This window comes from Leptosomus discolor, chromosome 1 (genome assembly GCF_034619465.1).
Source record: "Leptosomus discolor isolate bLepDis1 chromosome 1, bLepDis1.hap2, whole genome shotgun sequence".
Lineage (NCBI taxonomy): Eukaryota > Metazoa > Chordata > Aves > Leptosomiformes > Leptosomidae > Leptosomus > Leptosomus discolor.
Window position 1 is genome coordinate 140450989 of NC_141391.1, and position 15838 is coordinate 140466826.

The window sequence follows — 15838 nt, forward strand, 5'->3', positions numbered from 1 at the left end:
ATCAACAGTTCCTTTAAGAAAACAGGCTTTACCCTTCCATCTTCTGATCAAGAGCTGTGATCAACTAGGAGGTGCGCTTGGCTAGGGAGGTCTACAAGAAGAAAACCAACTGAGGATTTTGTCCGTAGGCCTGTTTTGGTAGAAGCCAAAGAAAGTTGGAAGTAGGGCTAGGAACTGAATAGGGGCAGGAATACCATTTCATTGTACAAAAGTCCTGGATGGGGCAGCAAATGGTTTGCTTAAATAGTTTTTTTTTTTAATCAGGGTTGCTGGAACTTTAGGGTGAGTGTTCAGGGCTCAGCAGAGGGACTGAACTGGAGAGTTTTGGCGAAACTGCTGCAGGGTGGTGACACAACAAGTGTCAAGTATTTCTGTGTGCCCCTAACATGGTAGTGGTGTTGGGATCGAGCAGTACTCTACTGGGGAAAAATGCCTGATCCTTGGCTAGTACAGCATGACGTGAGGTAAATAAGACCGTGAGCTCCTCTGGCAGCAGAGAGATTCCTTCCTTCTGTCTCAAGTGTCATGTCTTGACAATGTCAGGAACAACTTGGAGGCTAACAGTACAGGACAGTCTTCTGCTGCTCTTCCTCTTTGTAAGCCTGTGGGATAAATAACTCTAACGCGTGCATTTACAGGGCCAGCCTGTGACTGCAAACCTTCATTCTCTCTGAGAAAGAGAACTATCAGATTTAACAATGTAAGAGGTGCTGAAGTCCTGTGGTTGTGTGTCCACACTTTCCATTGCTTTGTAAAAAACTAGATATTTTACTAGTAAAATGCTGCGCCAACTTCAAATTTCTCTCATGTGTCCAATTCAGCATAAGGGCCTTCCACAGAAATACTCTTGTCTATACCTCTGTAATGGGAAATCAGTATATGGTTGTAAATAGCATTCGTAAGCTGTTTGGTTGTTAGTTTACTGGTGTCGGAAGTTGACATGAAGCTGAAATTGCAAATATACTGCCAATGTATGCTATTTTGGAGAATGATCATGCAGCATTTGAAAACTTTTCTTTCGTATTAAGCTGTAGCAAAAATCCTGGCTCTTGAATGATGTCAACTCAAGTCTTAAGTCCTCTGTCCCCTTCTGTCCTTCCCATCACCACCTTCAAGGCCTACTAAGTTTCAAATAGGACTTCAGAGCGAAGAAAAAGCTGCATAAGCCTTACCGTATTTTTAGGAACTGAGGAGAGCATAAAGTAATATTATTAAAAAAAAAAAGTTGGGCAAATTGTTTGAAGAAGAACTAGGCAGGCAGTTGCATTGCTCTCCATCTGCAGCTTAGCAGATCATTACTTTATGAGCTGAGAAAGTTTTGGCCATTGTTGGTGTCTGCTGGGGACAACCAGCAGCAGCAGCAGAGGGGCTTGGGGTCCCATCTCTGCAGCACAAGCTGGCTTGTTCCCTGAGATCACCCAACCCTGACTTACATTACACCTCACCAGCACGATGTGCTAATGCTAAGGGAGAGGTGACCTGGCCCTTGGTAGACGCTTTAGGGGATGCCTTTGGTTGGGTTTTGTCCCCATAGTGCTGCACACATACAGTTGCAGCTGGTGGGTGACAGGCAGACAAGAAGGAAGCGGCAGCTCAGGAGATTTAATGTCAATTGGGCAGGCAGGAAAGCTCTGCCTGCAATGTCAAGAGTCTGGGGGCAAATCTGTGAGGGACAGTGAGAGGGAAGGATAGGAAAGAAGGTGTTGAGAAACCGTGACTGGAAACAAAAGATCTTTAGATGGGAGGGACGATGGACTGTGTGGGCTGCCCTGGATGATGGGCAAGCACATAGCTCTGCTCTCCTCGCAGAGCCTACCTGCAGGTGGACTTTCTTTTCTTTCTGCTTGGCCTTGTGGGGTTACAGACCACCTGAAATACTGTTCTGCATTTTCTGTTTGGTTCTTCCTACAGGAAAAGGTATTTTTCACCAACGTAGCATGTGAAAAGCGATACTTGTGGAGTGGGAGCATGGGGAGAATGAGCAGGGGATGTACCCTGGGTGACAGGGCTCTTGCTGACGTCCCCAGAAGACCAACTCATGGATGGTACCATTCCGTTTTTAATTACTGTCTATAGCTTCCAGAGGAAGCTTTTCCTTCCTCATCCCCACAGCCGAAGGTGCGTTTGTGCAGCAAGGAGTCAGAGCTCCAGTAGGTTTGCGTCGCAAAAGGCCCGCTTAAATATTTGAGGTTTACATCCAATTATTGCCAGGAAAACCTTTACCAGGGGACAACGACACGCTCGCCGCGTGGGCGGGGCCGGCCTGTTCATGGCCCCGCCCCCCTCCCCGCCCCCCGGGCGTGGCGTGGCGGGGCCATGAACAGGCCGGCCCCGCCCCCGCGGCCGCTGTAGGAGGAAGCGGCGGAGCGCGGCCGGGCAGCGCTTGTGGAAGCGATCGGGGCGTCCCGGGGGGCTGTCGGCGACGCCCGGGAAACTTTCTGAAGGGGGAACCTGACGGTCGCGCCCCTCCCCGAGCCGGAGGAAGCCGGGCCGGGAAGGGTTTCTTCGTCGTTCGCCACCGGGCGGCCCCCGGCTCCGCCCGCCGCTGCCGGGAGAGCCGTGGGGGTGGTGGGGGCGGCAGCGCTGGGTGCCGCGGCCGCCTCCGCGGGGCGGCCTGACATGAGATCATCGCCGGCGGCGGCAGCGGCAGCGGCAGCATGGCCTCTGCCAGGAGCGGCGGCCGCGCCGGGCAGAGGGACGAGGAGGCCAACGGCGACTTGGACCGCTCGCTGCAGCAGATGCTGCGGGCGATAGCGGAGGAGCGGAGCCGCGCCGGCCTCCGCCAGGAGATCAGCGGCCTCGGTGAGTCGGCGGCCGGGGCCTCCCCGCCGGGCTGGGCTGGGCGGGGAAGGGGCGGGAGCGGAGGGGCGAGCGCGGCGCGCCCCGCGGCCGGGCGGTCCCTGGCGGGAGCGGGCACCCCCCGCACCGCCCCGCCACGGCAGCGGGCGGGGGCAGTCTCTGGTTCGCCGGGTGCAGCCGGCCGCGGTGGCCTGGAAACCTGTTGGGTGCTGCCGGGGTGTGCTGCGATCGCGGGGATGGGCCCTTCTCCCTTCCGAAGTCCCCGGGAACCGGAGAGAGCAGCTGTCTGCTCCATTGTCTGAAATGTCCTTGGAGAAAAATGGTCAGAAGGCACTACGCACGTCAGCCGGTGGTTTGGGTTTTTTTAAGTATAAACTGTGTATCATGTGTTTTGGAATACAAACAACAAATTTTTCTGTTACTCTTGCCAGTGCATACGATCGTATGGTTCTCAAATGATCTCTGTAGATTTTTTTCCTCTTCTGAGTCAGACACCTCCCTTCCCTGAGTAAATGACTTCATGCCGCTTGCCGTGGTCTGGTGAGCACATAATGTTGTGGCTCTTGGTGGTCAGTTAATTTTTTAAATCGTGGAGGCTTTCTTTAGCTTTCTGGCTATCTTATTTTTACATCTTGATCGATGCTGATTTTACATGATGCATCTCTATTTAGTTTTTGGCAAAGCTTACGCATTACAAAATAAAACTTTGAAGTTGAAATTCACTTGACTTTAGGCAACAGAGTGGTATGACAGCTCCCTTAACCAAAATCCTTCACATCAGGAAACTCTTCTGACTAGGCTAGTGAACACGGATCATGCATTTTTATGCGCAATGATAGAGATCATAGACAGAAGGTTTTGATGTGAGGAATGGTTTCTACCTTATTCAGAAGTTTTGTATATCCTGGACTGGACCTGTGCCCTAAGGGGATGAATGCCCAGAAGTCCTTGCAGGGTCAGGGCTTTAAATTATGACCACTGATGTGCAATACTTCTCTTGTTTCTTCCATGTGGCCTTTATTAATGGCCCTTCCTTCCTCAGCTCATTTATAAGGTCCCAAAAGTCTTGGTTTCTGAATCTTCCTTAAAAACTCAGAATGAGTTTTTATTCGAGTTTTACTGGCTTTGTGGTGTGGATTGGCATGGGAGATCTCTCTGCATCTCCGTCTGACCTTTATGCATCAGTTTGTCTGCCAGCGCTTACTGTGGTCTCCCCAGGGAGGACTGGGCTCTCCCTCCTTTATTTTTGCCTTGCACATAATGAAAGCTTATGCAAACAAAGAGAAATGATGAGTCTTTCTTCTTTCTTTCTTTTTTTTTTTTTTTTTGTAATGGAGTTGGGTCTCCAGGCTTTACTGTAGTATAAAAACGTTACAGGGCCAAATAAAGTGTTGTGGCAAAGAAACTGTAAACAAAACAGGAAAAAAACCCCACAAAATCTAAATGCCTGTGAGACTGCGTTCATTGAAAAGCTGTTGTCAGCTCATGTTTGGCCATGTCATGTTTGAATGAAGATAAAGACTCACAGGAATAGAAATAACACCATCGCTTTCTTCTCTCGAAATTGGAAAAGGGAAAAATGATGGTGGCTGGTAAGAATGTAGAAATGCTTCCTCTCTGGTTGTGTTTGAACACGCATCCACAGTAGCTCGTTATGAGAAGTCCTGCTGTGTAACTGGGATAATCACACAAGTATTGCACCTCTCTTCTACCAGATGAAGACTGGAAAGGAAAACCTCAGGAGAACTGCTTAGCTTGTTGCACAGAGGGGCTGATCCTGTCTGTGGAGATGTGCCTGTGTATGCCTGTACCTGTGTGGAAATAGGTTATATGTCACCACAGGAGTGCCTTGGGTGTTCAGTTTTTATATCCAGGGAATGGAGCTGAACTTCTAGCTGAAAACGCTGCTGTTTGCCGAACTGTTAATGTCTTTCCCATGAGTGCAGTGTCCTGCAGGTGGGGAAGTGCCGTGGATTTCCCTGGACTGGGCAGCTGCGGGTGTGATGGACCTTCGGCTGTGGGACGGCATGGTGATTTTAATGCAGAGAGAATCTGTTCTACGGTGGCTACTTCTGAGCACGGTTGCTAAATGCCAGTTCCCGCTGGCACTCCCCTTGCTAAGCCCCGAGCACTGTCGAGTCACGAAGTGGGAAGTGGGACCCCTCTCTGGATGAGAGGTTGCAGAGTCAGGTTGCCATAGGGCCATTTAAATGGTCGCAGCATCTGACCAGCTTTTCTAGATCTATACATATTATTACTTAAAGTTGGCAAGAAATGTATTGGGAAGATTCCTTAAGGCCTAGGAGACAGAGAATCTCTCTGTGCTATAAATCTCCACTTTTGTATATTGAAGGATTTTCCAAGATGTTCATTTCAGTGTGTGCTGCATGTTACCTGGTATATAACATTGTCACTCCCAGTGAACAAGTGCTCTTTTTGGCTATTCTGTGATTTATTACTAGGGAAGTAAATAGTTTGAATACTTCTCTTAGGAAAAACTGAGCTTTTGGAGTGGTGCTCAATAGAAATTGTAGATGAACGTAAGTTTATCAGGTGTAATCCTATGGCTTAAATTTACGCATGTCTGGGCTGCGCTAGCAAATGCTGTTGCAGGGCATACAACATAGTTGGAATAGCCTGGGCTGTTCCAGAATATGCTGGGCACTATCAGCACAGCAGATGTAAAGACTTTTCCTTGAGTTCAGTGCTCATGAAAGTAGTCGCAGTCCCGTATGGGTTCAGGTGGCTAATACAGAGGTTTTGGGCCTGGGTGCTGTTACTCAAAACAGTTCCAGTGGTCCAACCTGTGGCACGTCACCTGTTGGGTTGCAGGGGGAGCATAGCCACAGTTGGTTTTATATTGGTGGTGTTTCTTCTTGTAATGGCCAAATCCTTTTCAGCTCTGTCAGTAAGTTAAACCTGTTGTGAGTTTTTCTGAATTCTCTTGATATTAGCTGGCAAAGACTTAGACCATGTTAAATTCTGTGTTTTCCATGAATGCTGTTAACCCCGCAACAGTAAAATAGGACTTACTGGGTCATAATTTGTGTGGCCTCTCTCCTTTTGAGTATTTCCTTTAGATGAGACCCTAATCCCCTGCCTAAGGAGGAAATTGCTATTTTTACTGACACTGGGTTTTGGTGAGAGGAATTGCTTTATTTCAGGTATGTCACATGAGTGTTTGGACAGGTATCGTCCAAAAATGTAAATCCCCTTGCATGGGATTTTCCATATTGTCCTGTTTGTGTAATGTAGAAGATAACAGCAAATCTGACATTGCGCTTCAAAATAGTGACTAATGCGTGACTCCTTACCAAGCTGCTCAGGGGGAAGGATGATGCCTCTCTGACCAGAAGTCTTGGCTGGATGTTAGTGTCATCTGGTTGTGCAGAGTATTATACTAGTGTTGTGCACAAAGCTCACTCTGAAATGCCATTTGTTAGAACATTTCTCTGGCAAAATAGTTCTCCTTCTGGAGGAACGACATAGTTGCTGTACGTCTCCTCAGCCATGCTGCGTGTAAGGCTCTGAAGTTACTTTTTTGGCCAAAGTCCTGAACTGGGAGGGTTTTATTTTTGGTTGTGCCTGAAACTGCTGTGTAACGTTGTCAGATGCTTAATTTCCCTGTGTCCTGTCTTCCAGTGACAAATTGCTCCGCTTTTAGTGTAGCGCAGTGTGCTTGGGTGGAGGTGTGACTTTGTGCATGCTGAACTTATAATAAGTGAGAAAAAATAAATAGGTGGATCTGAATAATGGCTTGAACTGTGGCTGATTGGTAATGGAGATGTGTAGCCAGGCGAAAGGTGGAGAAGTCGTAAGGATCCTGAGAAGCAGGTTGCTGCGCCCTGGGCTGCAGGAAGTTGGGACTAAACAAGCAGTTGAGAACTGCTGCTACCAGGCACTGAAGGTCTGCGATGGTGGTGGTGGTCATCACAGGTGCCAGTGGAGAGGCTGAACCCTGCAGAAGGCCCGATAGTCTTGTCAGTAACAAAGTGTTTCCTCTGGTTTCCTGGTGGTAGAGGAGATGTTCTCGTGTTTGACCGTCTGTTGATGAGAGCAGGGCAGAGGAGGGTGTACTTGGCATAGCGACAGCAGAAGGAGGAATGTTCATCCTCAGAGTCTGAGGATTGCTTGGGCTTGTTTGCACAGCAGTGTGCCTCAGGGCTTGTCATGTGAGTAAAGACAGTGGGATGATTCATGTGCCAAATTATCTTGATGAATAAATCCTGGAAATAAATAGGTCTCTAGCTTTCCTGAGAGAAGGAAAGGTGAGGTGACATATAGTAAGTGCTCATGCACGTGAGTGTTGTGAAAATATGATGGGAACGTAAAGATCCAAGTGGGAAAACATGGGTAAAAGGATGAAGAATGGTGGAAGAAACTTTTGGAAAGTGAAAGAGATTAAAAGGAAGAATTAAAAAGAAGAATGAATAATTTGGATTTGAAGGTATTAGGCTCAAGCCTTAACTCTATCGGAGTGTAATAGCTTCTAATTAAATTATAATATTCAAGAATGATGTATTTGCTTCTGAAACTTTGAAGAAAGCGTGGCTGCTGAGTAGGTGGAAGTGTCTGCTGGGAATTTTTTACAGTGCAGAACTGGTTTGACAGGAGTAACTTTCATGCAGAAACAAAACATATTCTTCATTCATGGTTCTTTCTGGAGATAGTTCAGTGAGTTGTCCAGTCAAAGGTGAGAAACTACAAAAGCTGAGAAGCTTTCTTTTCTTTGATCTATGAATAACAAGAAGGTAGAAAAATCACATCTGTCCTAACAAAAACTTCAGGGACGTATACAACTAAATTCACTAACTATGGGTAATGTCCTCTGTAATGAGTTAGTTTGTTATACAAATATGTTGATAAATTTACTTTCTTTTTATTGGAAACATTTAGAAGGTTTTGAGTTTAAAATAGTTTTTATTACTTGCACTGCAGTGTAATTTTATTGTTATGTACTTGTACTGTAATATGTATACAAGTTCTTTTGCCCCATTTATAAAATGCTTTGAAGCTAATGGATATGAAATGTTCAATAAAAAATGAATAGTCAAATACTGACGAGGAAAAAAAAACCATACTAATATAAGTAACTTATAGTAAAATAAAAAGAATGTTTTTAGAGTAGCTTCCTAATCGGTAGAAGAAAATCACATCATTCCAGCCAGGAAGAATCTGTATTTCTTTCCAGGAAAAGTTCTAGAAAATACAAATGCGAAGCAAGATCAGAACAGATTATTTAAATCAGAGTTAAAGTAGGTACTTTGAAGTCAAAGAAACTTAACCAGCTCACCCTGGGTATTGAAACTCAGATTTGTGTTGGAGAAAGATGAGCAAATAGCAAAGAAATTCAAGTGTGAAAATGGGTATAATGTGTTTTAATATTTTTTTCGAGGTAGAAGAGGAAGGTGATGTTAAAGGTGCTTTTTTTGCCTGGCATAGAAAACTATCTGGGGAAAATTTGTGAAATCAAGTGTGCATGTAGACATTTGATGCGTAGTTGAGTGCTTGGGTAGGGTGGTGTGGGAGAAACAACAGCTTGAGCCAATTCTGAGATCCAGTGCGTTTGGTCATGGGATGGGAACATGTTTCTGCTTGTCCAGCAGCCCTGTGTGGAGGACTGATGGGGTGAGGTATGTGCTCACCAGGTCCTGTGAGGGATCTGTCTTGCTTTCTTTCCCAGCAAGGCTCAGGGGCAAGGAGCAAGGCTGGCCGTGCTAGAGAACCGAGGGTGGGAGAGAGGAGCTTGTGGTGCTGGTCTGGGATGGGCCTCAGTAAACAGTACTCATGGGACAAGGACATCAGACTCTGGCAAGTCTGTTGGAGGGTAATTTTGGATGCTTGTGGGTAATTTTAAAACCATGGTGTAGTGCCTATTTTTAAGGTAATATATCTTGCTGTAGTGCATCAGTGGGAACAAAGTAGTTGAAGACGGCTGCTGGGAAATTTCCTTTCTGACAGGGCTGTACTAGGTGGCATGGTTTTTGTAGATGAGATTTCTTTCTGTTGATATCACAGAGCAGAAGAGAGGCTGTGATTTTGCTGTGGTGTGTTTCTGTGCTGTGTCAGTGGGGGCTGACAGAGGGACAAATGAGAGAGTATTACACTGAGACTCGGAGACGTGATGTTGGAGTAGGATTTGGTAGGACTATGGACAGAGTCAAATCATGATCTTCAATATTAAGGCCGAAAATAAGCGGTGTCAGAAGGAGTATTGAGATCTTGTGCCCTAGGATCCCATCCTGCCACTTCTGCAGTCAAGCACAGGATATTTAGGAATATCCATGTAGGATCAAGTTGGGAGAATGGCAATCTAGGGTAATCTCTAGGGCTGCAACCCTCCAGGGTGAATAACTTTTTTTTTTTTTAAATGGTGGTTCATTTAAAATTCCATTTTCATTGTTTATTAGAACCTTGTTCATGCTGTTGTCACTAATGGCCTGTCAGGCTTTCCATTACACATTAGTGTTTCAGGGGATTTGTAATTTGGCTATGAAGGTTAGCTTCTGTCAGGAACTTGACAGACATCATCTCAGATCGATAATATAATGTGGTCTTTTTTTTATTACAGCTTTTATGTATTTTTTGAGCAGTTGGGTTATTAGTTTATTCTTTTTAATGGTCATGAAGCTTTAAGGAATTTTCTTGTGGTGCTCAAGAGTATAGGTGTTCAAATTATAGGAGTCAGACTGGAGATGCTGAAGTAAGGAGGCAAGACTTTAAAAAACACCACCACCACCCCCCAACCCCACCCTAACAACCAACCAACCAACCAAACAAAATACGCTTCAGAACATTGTTGCCCCAACTAAATAAGTGGTTTAGTTTTTAAAATGAGGCATGTGCTGTTAATTTTTGGATGCTAGCAGAAGTTGCTGAATACCCAATATTTTGAAAATGAGTCAGGGCTGAATTATAAATTTGTAAGCCTGACAATGGGAATAGTCAGGGTATTTTAAAACACCCATCTCTTATGTATGTAATACTGTAGTTCTAGTTGATACTTTTAACTGGTTTTGTTCTAGCAGTATACTCTCTAAATTTTTAGTAGATACTAGTCGCAAATCCATTTCAAAATCTGGGTTCTGTTTTGGACTTCAAGATGGATGGGAGGTCTGTCTTAGGGATTAAAATACAGCTTACCTTTACAGTTCAGGGTGGATCTTCTAAGGATTTATCTGGTTGGATTCTTTCCAGAGAAAGGGAAAATTGAATTTCCTGAAGGATGAACCATGTTGGTCTCCCCACTCATTGTTTGTGTTCAGGATGCTGATCAATAGAAAAAGCTCAGAGGATGCAGACTTTTCAACAGTTGAAATACACTGTGTCTTATGTTCTGTCTACATTTTGGGGAAAAAAAACCCTTGCAATTAAATAGTTAGTAAAGATTGTTGCATCTACTTATAAATGGGCTAAGCAGGATCAGGGTAGCAGCTCACTGACATTGAAAGTATTACTATGAAGTGAATAACAAAGGGTAAGGAGAAAGTCTGCGCAAAATCAATTCACGGTTGCGGGAGCCCACTGAATAGTGAAGCTACTTTCTTCCAGTTGGTATTCAAAAGAATGTGAAAAAGGCTGCTTTTGGTCTGTTTGCAGCCCCTTGGGGTAAATGGGGTGAACATCAGAGAATAGAGGTTGCTCTTTTTTTTTTTTTTTTTTTTTTGTGTGTGTGTGTGATCTCAAAGAACGTATTGATTACTTTTCTTGATGTGGGAAATAAAATATGGTCAGGATACAGAAGAACCAGATACAGCGTCATACTGCTCCTGTAGAGGTGTTGTGGTAACCCAGGCACACTTCGACAGCAGTTCTATTGACTGAAGTTAATCAGATGCAGCACAGTCCTAAGTAATTTTTTTCTCTGAATTCTTACAGTTTAAGGCCTGAGTACTACATCTAAGGTTTTATAGGGTTTTCTGCAATCTCATTTTAGAAACAAGGCTTTAAAATGCAAGTTCCGGTCATTTTGGTTTGCCTGGTCTCTAATACTGTAGTACTGACCGTGTGCTAGTGCTATGCAGAAGTTGAATCCTGAAAACAGTGATATTCTTTACCTTCCTTCTCTGGGGGTTCCTTAAATATGTTTCATTAGGGGTCTCAAAGTTAAATCCCCCTGAAGTGAATGTATTGTTTTGCAGGCAGATAGTGTGTTGTGACATGAAGAGTGATTCCTTTTGGGGCCATGTCCTTCCTGCCACTGCAGAATGAGGAAATGAGGCTACTGGTGCTGGTATTAGGCTGTATTTCAAAATATTCTTTGCATGATTTTCTTTCTTACAGCTGGATCTGTCAGAAAGCATAGTACATGGCAGGCAATCAGTAGTCCTTCACATTAGGACCAATTTTGAAGCATTCCAAGGCGTTTCCAGGTACAATGGTGTGCTCGATGTTCACAGTGCATTTGTGGCCACCTAACTGGTTGTACTGCGTCTGCTTTCCCTCGTGGGAAATTGCATCGTTGGACTTCGTGTCTCTCCCCTTTAACCAGGATGTGCTCAGTGAGTTGGGCTGAGGCTGCCCCTGGTTTTGATGTTAGTGTTGGGGGGATGAAAATCTTTATGGCTCGATAGTGACCTAGCTTTTTGTAAGCTGCCATGCAGAGGAGAGAGGCCCTGTATCGGTAATTGCCAGAGGCTGCCTCCATGCCTGGATTCTCAGTTCAGGGAATTTGCATTAGGCATCACTACCATTTTATCAATCCATTGGGGCTGCAGCGTGTAGGGACTTCTGTAGAAAGATTGGCAGCACTTAGCCTTTGAACATTTGGGTGGTGTTTCCCTGGATCAAATGGACATGGAGGATGTATTATTTCTGATTATCTATATCTGGAAGTAATATAGTTTTAGCTCCAATCTTTGTTTGCCTGTCTAACTACCAAGCTTGGGCAAAATAAAGTGAGTTTGGAGTTCTTGATCCTGTCTCATAGGGCTGCATGTGACCAGGAGGAACTTGAGAGATGGATTAAAATGCCAGGGAAGCTTGAGCTATCTTTGCATTATGAAGAATTTGATTTAATTGCCTGGAGATGCTGAAACATCATCAAGGCAAGGAAAGTGTTTTGAATTGGATTTATAGTATTCTGCCAAGAGCCGTGAAAGATTTCACTGGAAAGAAATTCCTCTGCTTTTTCAGAGAACAAACACAGGAGTTCTTAAATGTCTAGCAATGTTATATTTTCAATAAGGAGTATGTTTACTTACCTGCCTTAAAGGACCTTGAGAGGTGGATTTTAAGTTTCTATAAAACTCAGCACTCCGTAATCATGGAAGTGTTTATTGTGATTTAAGTAATCAGTCTTGAGGGGATGAGTTTATTGCCTCATAAGGGTCACTTCTACTTAGTTATTACCTGAGCTCATCTTTTCAGAAACAAAGCAGCAAAGCTTATTGCTCAGGGATAAAGCTCAGTGTAAGTCTGGTGGCTTCCTAAATAATCATGATCCACATTTTTATATACTTCATACGAATGCTTAACTACTTTTTAATGAGACGTCTAATTCTGCCTAAACAATGAAGATCTTAATGGGTGAGCCATGTTATTCATAACAAGGGTGACTAAACTCTAGTCAGAGCATCATGTGAATTGTTACTAGGCCATGCTTTACATGAGTAAAGGGGAACTAATTTCATCCTCTTTGATATTACAAGCACGGATTACATTATGCTGTGTACTTTGGGCCGTCTTGTCAGATTCATATTGGATAGGATTTTGCAAGCAGCAAATAAAAAAGAAACAAAGGTGTAAAGGTGTACATGACATACTTCGGGGATGCAGGCACTTCAAAAATGGTCCAGGATCAGAATAATGATTGTGAAATTGTTCACTTTCTTCTGTTCCATAACTGTCAGGCTAACTCACTTGTTCATATATATGTGTATACATACACAAACACACGCACATGTGTATGTATGTTTAATTCGATGCATTGATCCTATGACGAGATCACAGTAATTTTTTTGTGGAAGAATGATGCCTTCAGTACTTGTTCCATGTCTGAGTGTGCCTAGCTTCTCCTAGGAGCCAATGAGGAAAAAGTGGTTGTGAGCCTAACGTGAAAAAGTGAAAAAGCCAAAAAGCAGGCAAAGTGTAAGATCTCAAGTACGCAGGTTGCTGCTTTTAAAAATTTTAAAATTTTGCATTTATTTTGAAACTAACATTCCTAAGTATCTCCAATTTAAAGAGATTTCAAGGTTTGGTCTTGCTTGGAATCCTGTCTTGAAGCTTATTCTAATGTGTTGCTCTGAGGCTTTGTGATTGGGCTTTTGCAGATGGTACCAACGATGTAGGCGTTGTATTCTGAGCAGGCTGGTGTCCCGTTTCTGGAAGCTGTGCTATCCTCTGCACGAGAGGCAGACTGCTCCTTACTGTAGCAAGGCCAGACCTTCAACTGGTGATGTTTTACTGTCATGAAGCTTTTTTTCCAAGTGTTGCCAGGGGATAGAAGACTGTCAGCCATCTGATGCTTGCTTGAGCTTTGAGTCCTTAAGTCAACTCGAGGTTTTATCGTTCATTGTTCTTCTTACTCGATGTTTGTGGGCCTACAGAAGGAGGGGGAGGAATGAGTCACTCTCTAAACTGGAGCACAGCTGAAGTCTGCAACCCTGCATGCATGCGCTGAGGAGGGATATACCAACCATTAATGCTGAAGTTCAGAGATCTGGATTCCGTGTCTGCTCTTCTGTGGATTTCTTTTGTGATTTCGGGCAAGTTGTGGGCACTCTTTGCACCTGTGTTCCCCATGTGGTACTGGGGAATAGTAAGCTGTCACCTCAGAGGGAAAACTCTCCTATGGTTGACAACTCTGCTACTATGTTAGGGACAAAGGGTGAGTGGGAGCTGAGAGCTCCATCTGTAAGCAACATCTCAGAGGAGTGGAATAGCATAGCCATAGTGGAGTGCACTAGGGGAAGCGTGGGACTGTCCTCTTCAGTCCTGAGCTCGTTGGCTTGGCAGCAACATTGAGCAAGTGAGCACAGCAAGGCAAACAGAAGAGCAGCCGTTCATGTATTGCAGTGTTAAGTGATTTAGTGGCTCTGTTCCGCATCTGAACAAAACCAGTGCCTGTAAATAACTTAGATTTTGCTTTATTAACACAAACCAACTAACCACAGAGTTGTCTGTGGATTTTTTGGGTCGAAACTTGAGTTCTGAGATCCTTTTCAACCTGAATTGTTCTATGGACCTACGAACCTGCCATATGATGGATGGAAGGAGATGAAGGAAACTGCAGGTTCAGATTTTCATCCTGTATAGTTCTGAATGCGGCAAAAGGGGGAAATCAGGCGTAGGTATGTCCTTCCTCTTTCTACTTTCCTGGCAAGGAACTTCAAAAAGGGATTTTTCTTTCAAAAAGACAAAACAAATGTTTCTTCAGGAAAATGCTGCGGAAAATGCAGCAATTAAACACGTAACGCTTACCTTGTACTTGTTTGTTACTGTCCCTTAAACCTGAGGTTGAGGGCGTTTTCTAAAATGTACAGAGAACAAAAGGACACAGGGGAAACTGTAATTTCTGTGACTGTATCTGAAGCCTTTATGTGTCTCTCTGAATGCAAGATTTGTCCTTCAGTGCTTTGATGAACAGATAGCAGACTATTAAGATCTAGATCGTTTATTTCAAAGCTCTAGTGGCAACATCAAAAGGTAGTAAACTCTGTATTCAAAATGACAGGGGAGGGTGTTTGTAAGGCCAGTGGTGGGGGAAAGCAGAAAGAGGTATTGCCGCCTTGTGCTTTTTGCTGAGGAATGTTCTAAAGACCACCTTTCTTTCTCAGCTTTCGTGTTCCTACTTGAGACCCTGTAACTGTTCTGAGGCAGAGGTAGTGACTTCTTGAGAGAGAAAGCTTGTGACTGTTTGTGGTTTTATAAACCGTATTTCATAACCATTTTTTAGTCTGGAGAGAGTGGCTGGTTGAGGGTGATGTGGCAGGTGGGAGAGAGACCCAGGGAGGGAGGGCAGAAGAAACAGAGCTGAAGTGTCAAACCATAGTCATGTTGCAGGCTGGAGGCCAAAAGCTAGGAAGTCTCTTAAATATTTAGTCCAATATCATATTCCCTGGGCCAGTTGACTGTAGTACACCCGTGTGCAAGCCTTCCAGATCTGTAGGGATTCGTAGCTGTGCAAGTCTCCTGTTTGGAGGGGAAATGGGAGTAGTAATGCTGGTTACAAATGAAAAGGGAGGGTATGTTTTCAGCAGCTAACATTTTAGTGGTAGGCTAAACCTCTGTTTATTAAACCAAAGAGTAGCTTTGCGGTAGTTGTTTTGTGTCTTAAGGACTAGCGTGCTGCTGGCTTTAGGGCAGTTGTTTTGGGTTCTTTCTGACTGAAGTTAGTATGTGTGGTGGTTTGGTCCTGGCCAGATGCTAGGTACCCACCAAAGCCACTCTATCACTCTCACCCCCTCAGCTGGACAGGGGAGAGAAAATGTAACAATGGGCATGTGGGTCAGATAAAGACAGTTTAATGAAGCAAAAGCCACGCGCGGAAGCAAAGGCAAAACAAAAGATCTTATTCTCTACTTCCCATCAGCAGGCGATGTCCAGCCACTTCCTGGGAAGTGGGGCTCCAGTACGCGTAGCGGTTGCTCTGGACGACAAACGTGAAACGAATGTCCCCCCCTTCTTCCTGTTTTCCCCAGCTTATATTGCTGAGCAGACGTCATGTGGTATGGAATATCCCTTTGGACAGTCTGGGTCAGCTGTCCTGGCTATATCCCCTCCCAAGTTTTTACCCACCCCCAGCCTACTGGGGAAATGTTGGGGAAGCAGCCTTGATGCTGTGTGAGCCTGGCTCAGCAGTAGTCAAAACACTGGTGTGTTATCTAGCTACCACTGCACAGCACGGTGAGGGCTGCATCTCAGGCAGACCCATTACAGTATGTCATGGATGTTACTAAAATTCCTCTTTTTTTCCTCCTTTCTCTTTTTTAACCAATAATAATGGTTTGCTCCAAGAGCCAATTTTTCTTGTTGTCAATTGTTCTGTTGTGGACTGAATTAAAATCTTGTGCTTTTACTTGGGGCTGTCAAGGAATGA

General features: G+C 44.5%; 1 protein-coding gene across 1 annotated transcript in view; it reads left to right on the forward strand.

Moving 5' to 3' along the window:
* The first annotated feature begins 2657 nt into the window (after positions 1-2657).
* Positions 2658-15838, forward strand: part of KIAA0930 (KIAA0930 ortholog) — a 132726-nt gene continuing 119545 nt past the window's right edge. Inside the window, exon 1 of the mRNA XM_086466162.1 lies at positions 2658-2802. Coding sequence (XP_086322288.1) covers positions 2658-2802 — 145 coding nt within the window. The remainder of the gene's footprint in view (positions 2803-15838) is intronic.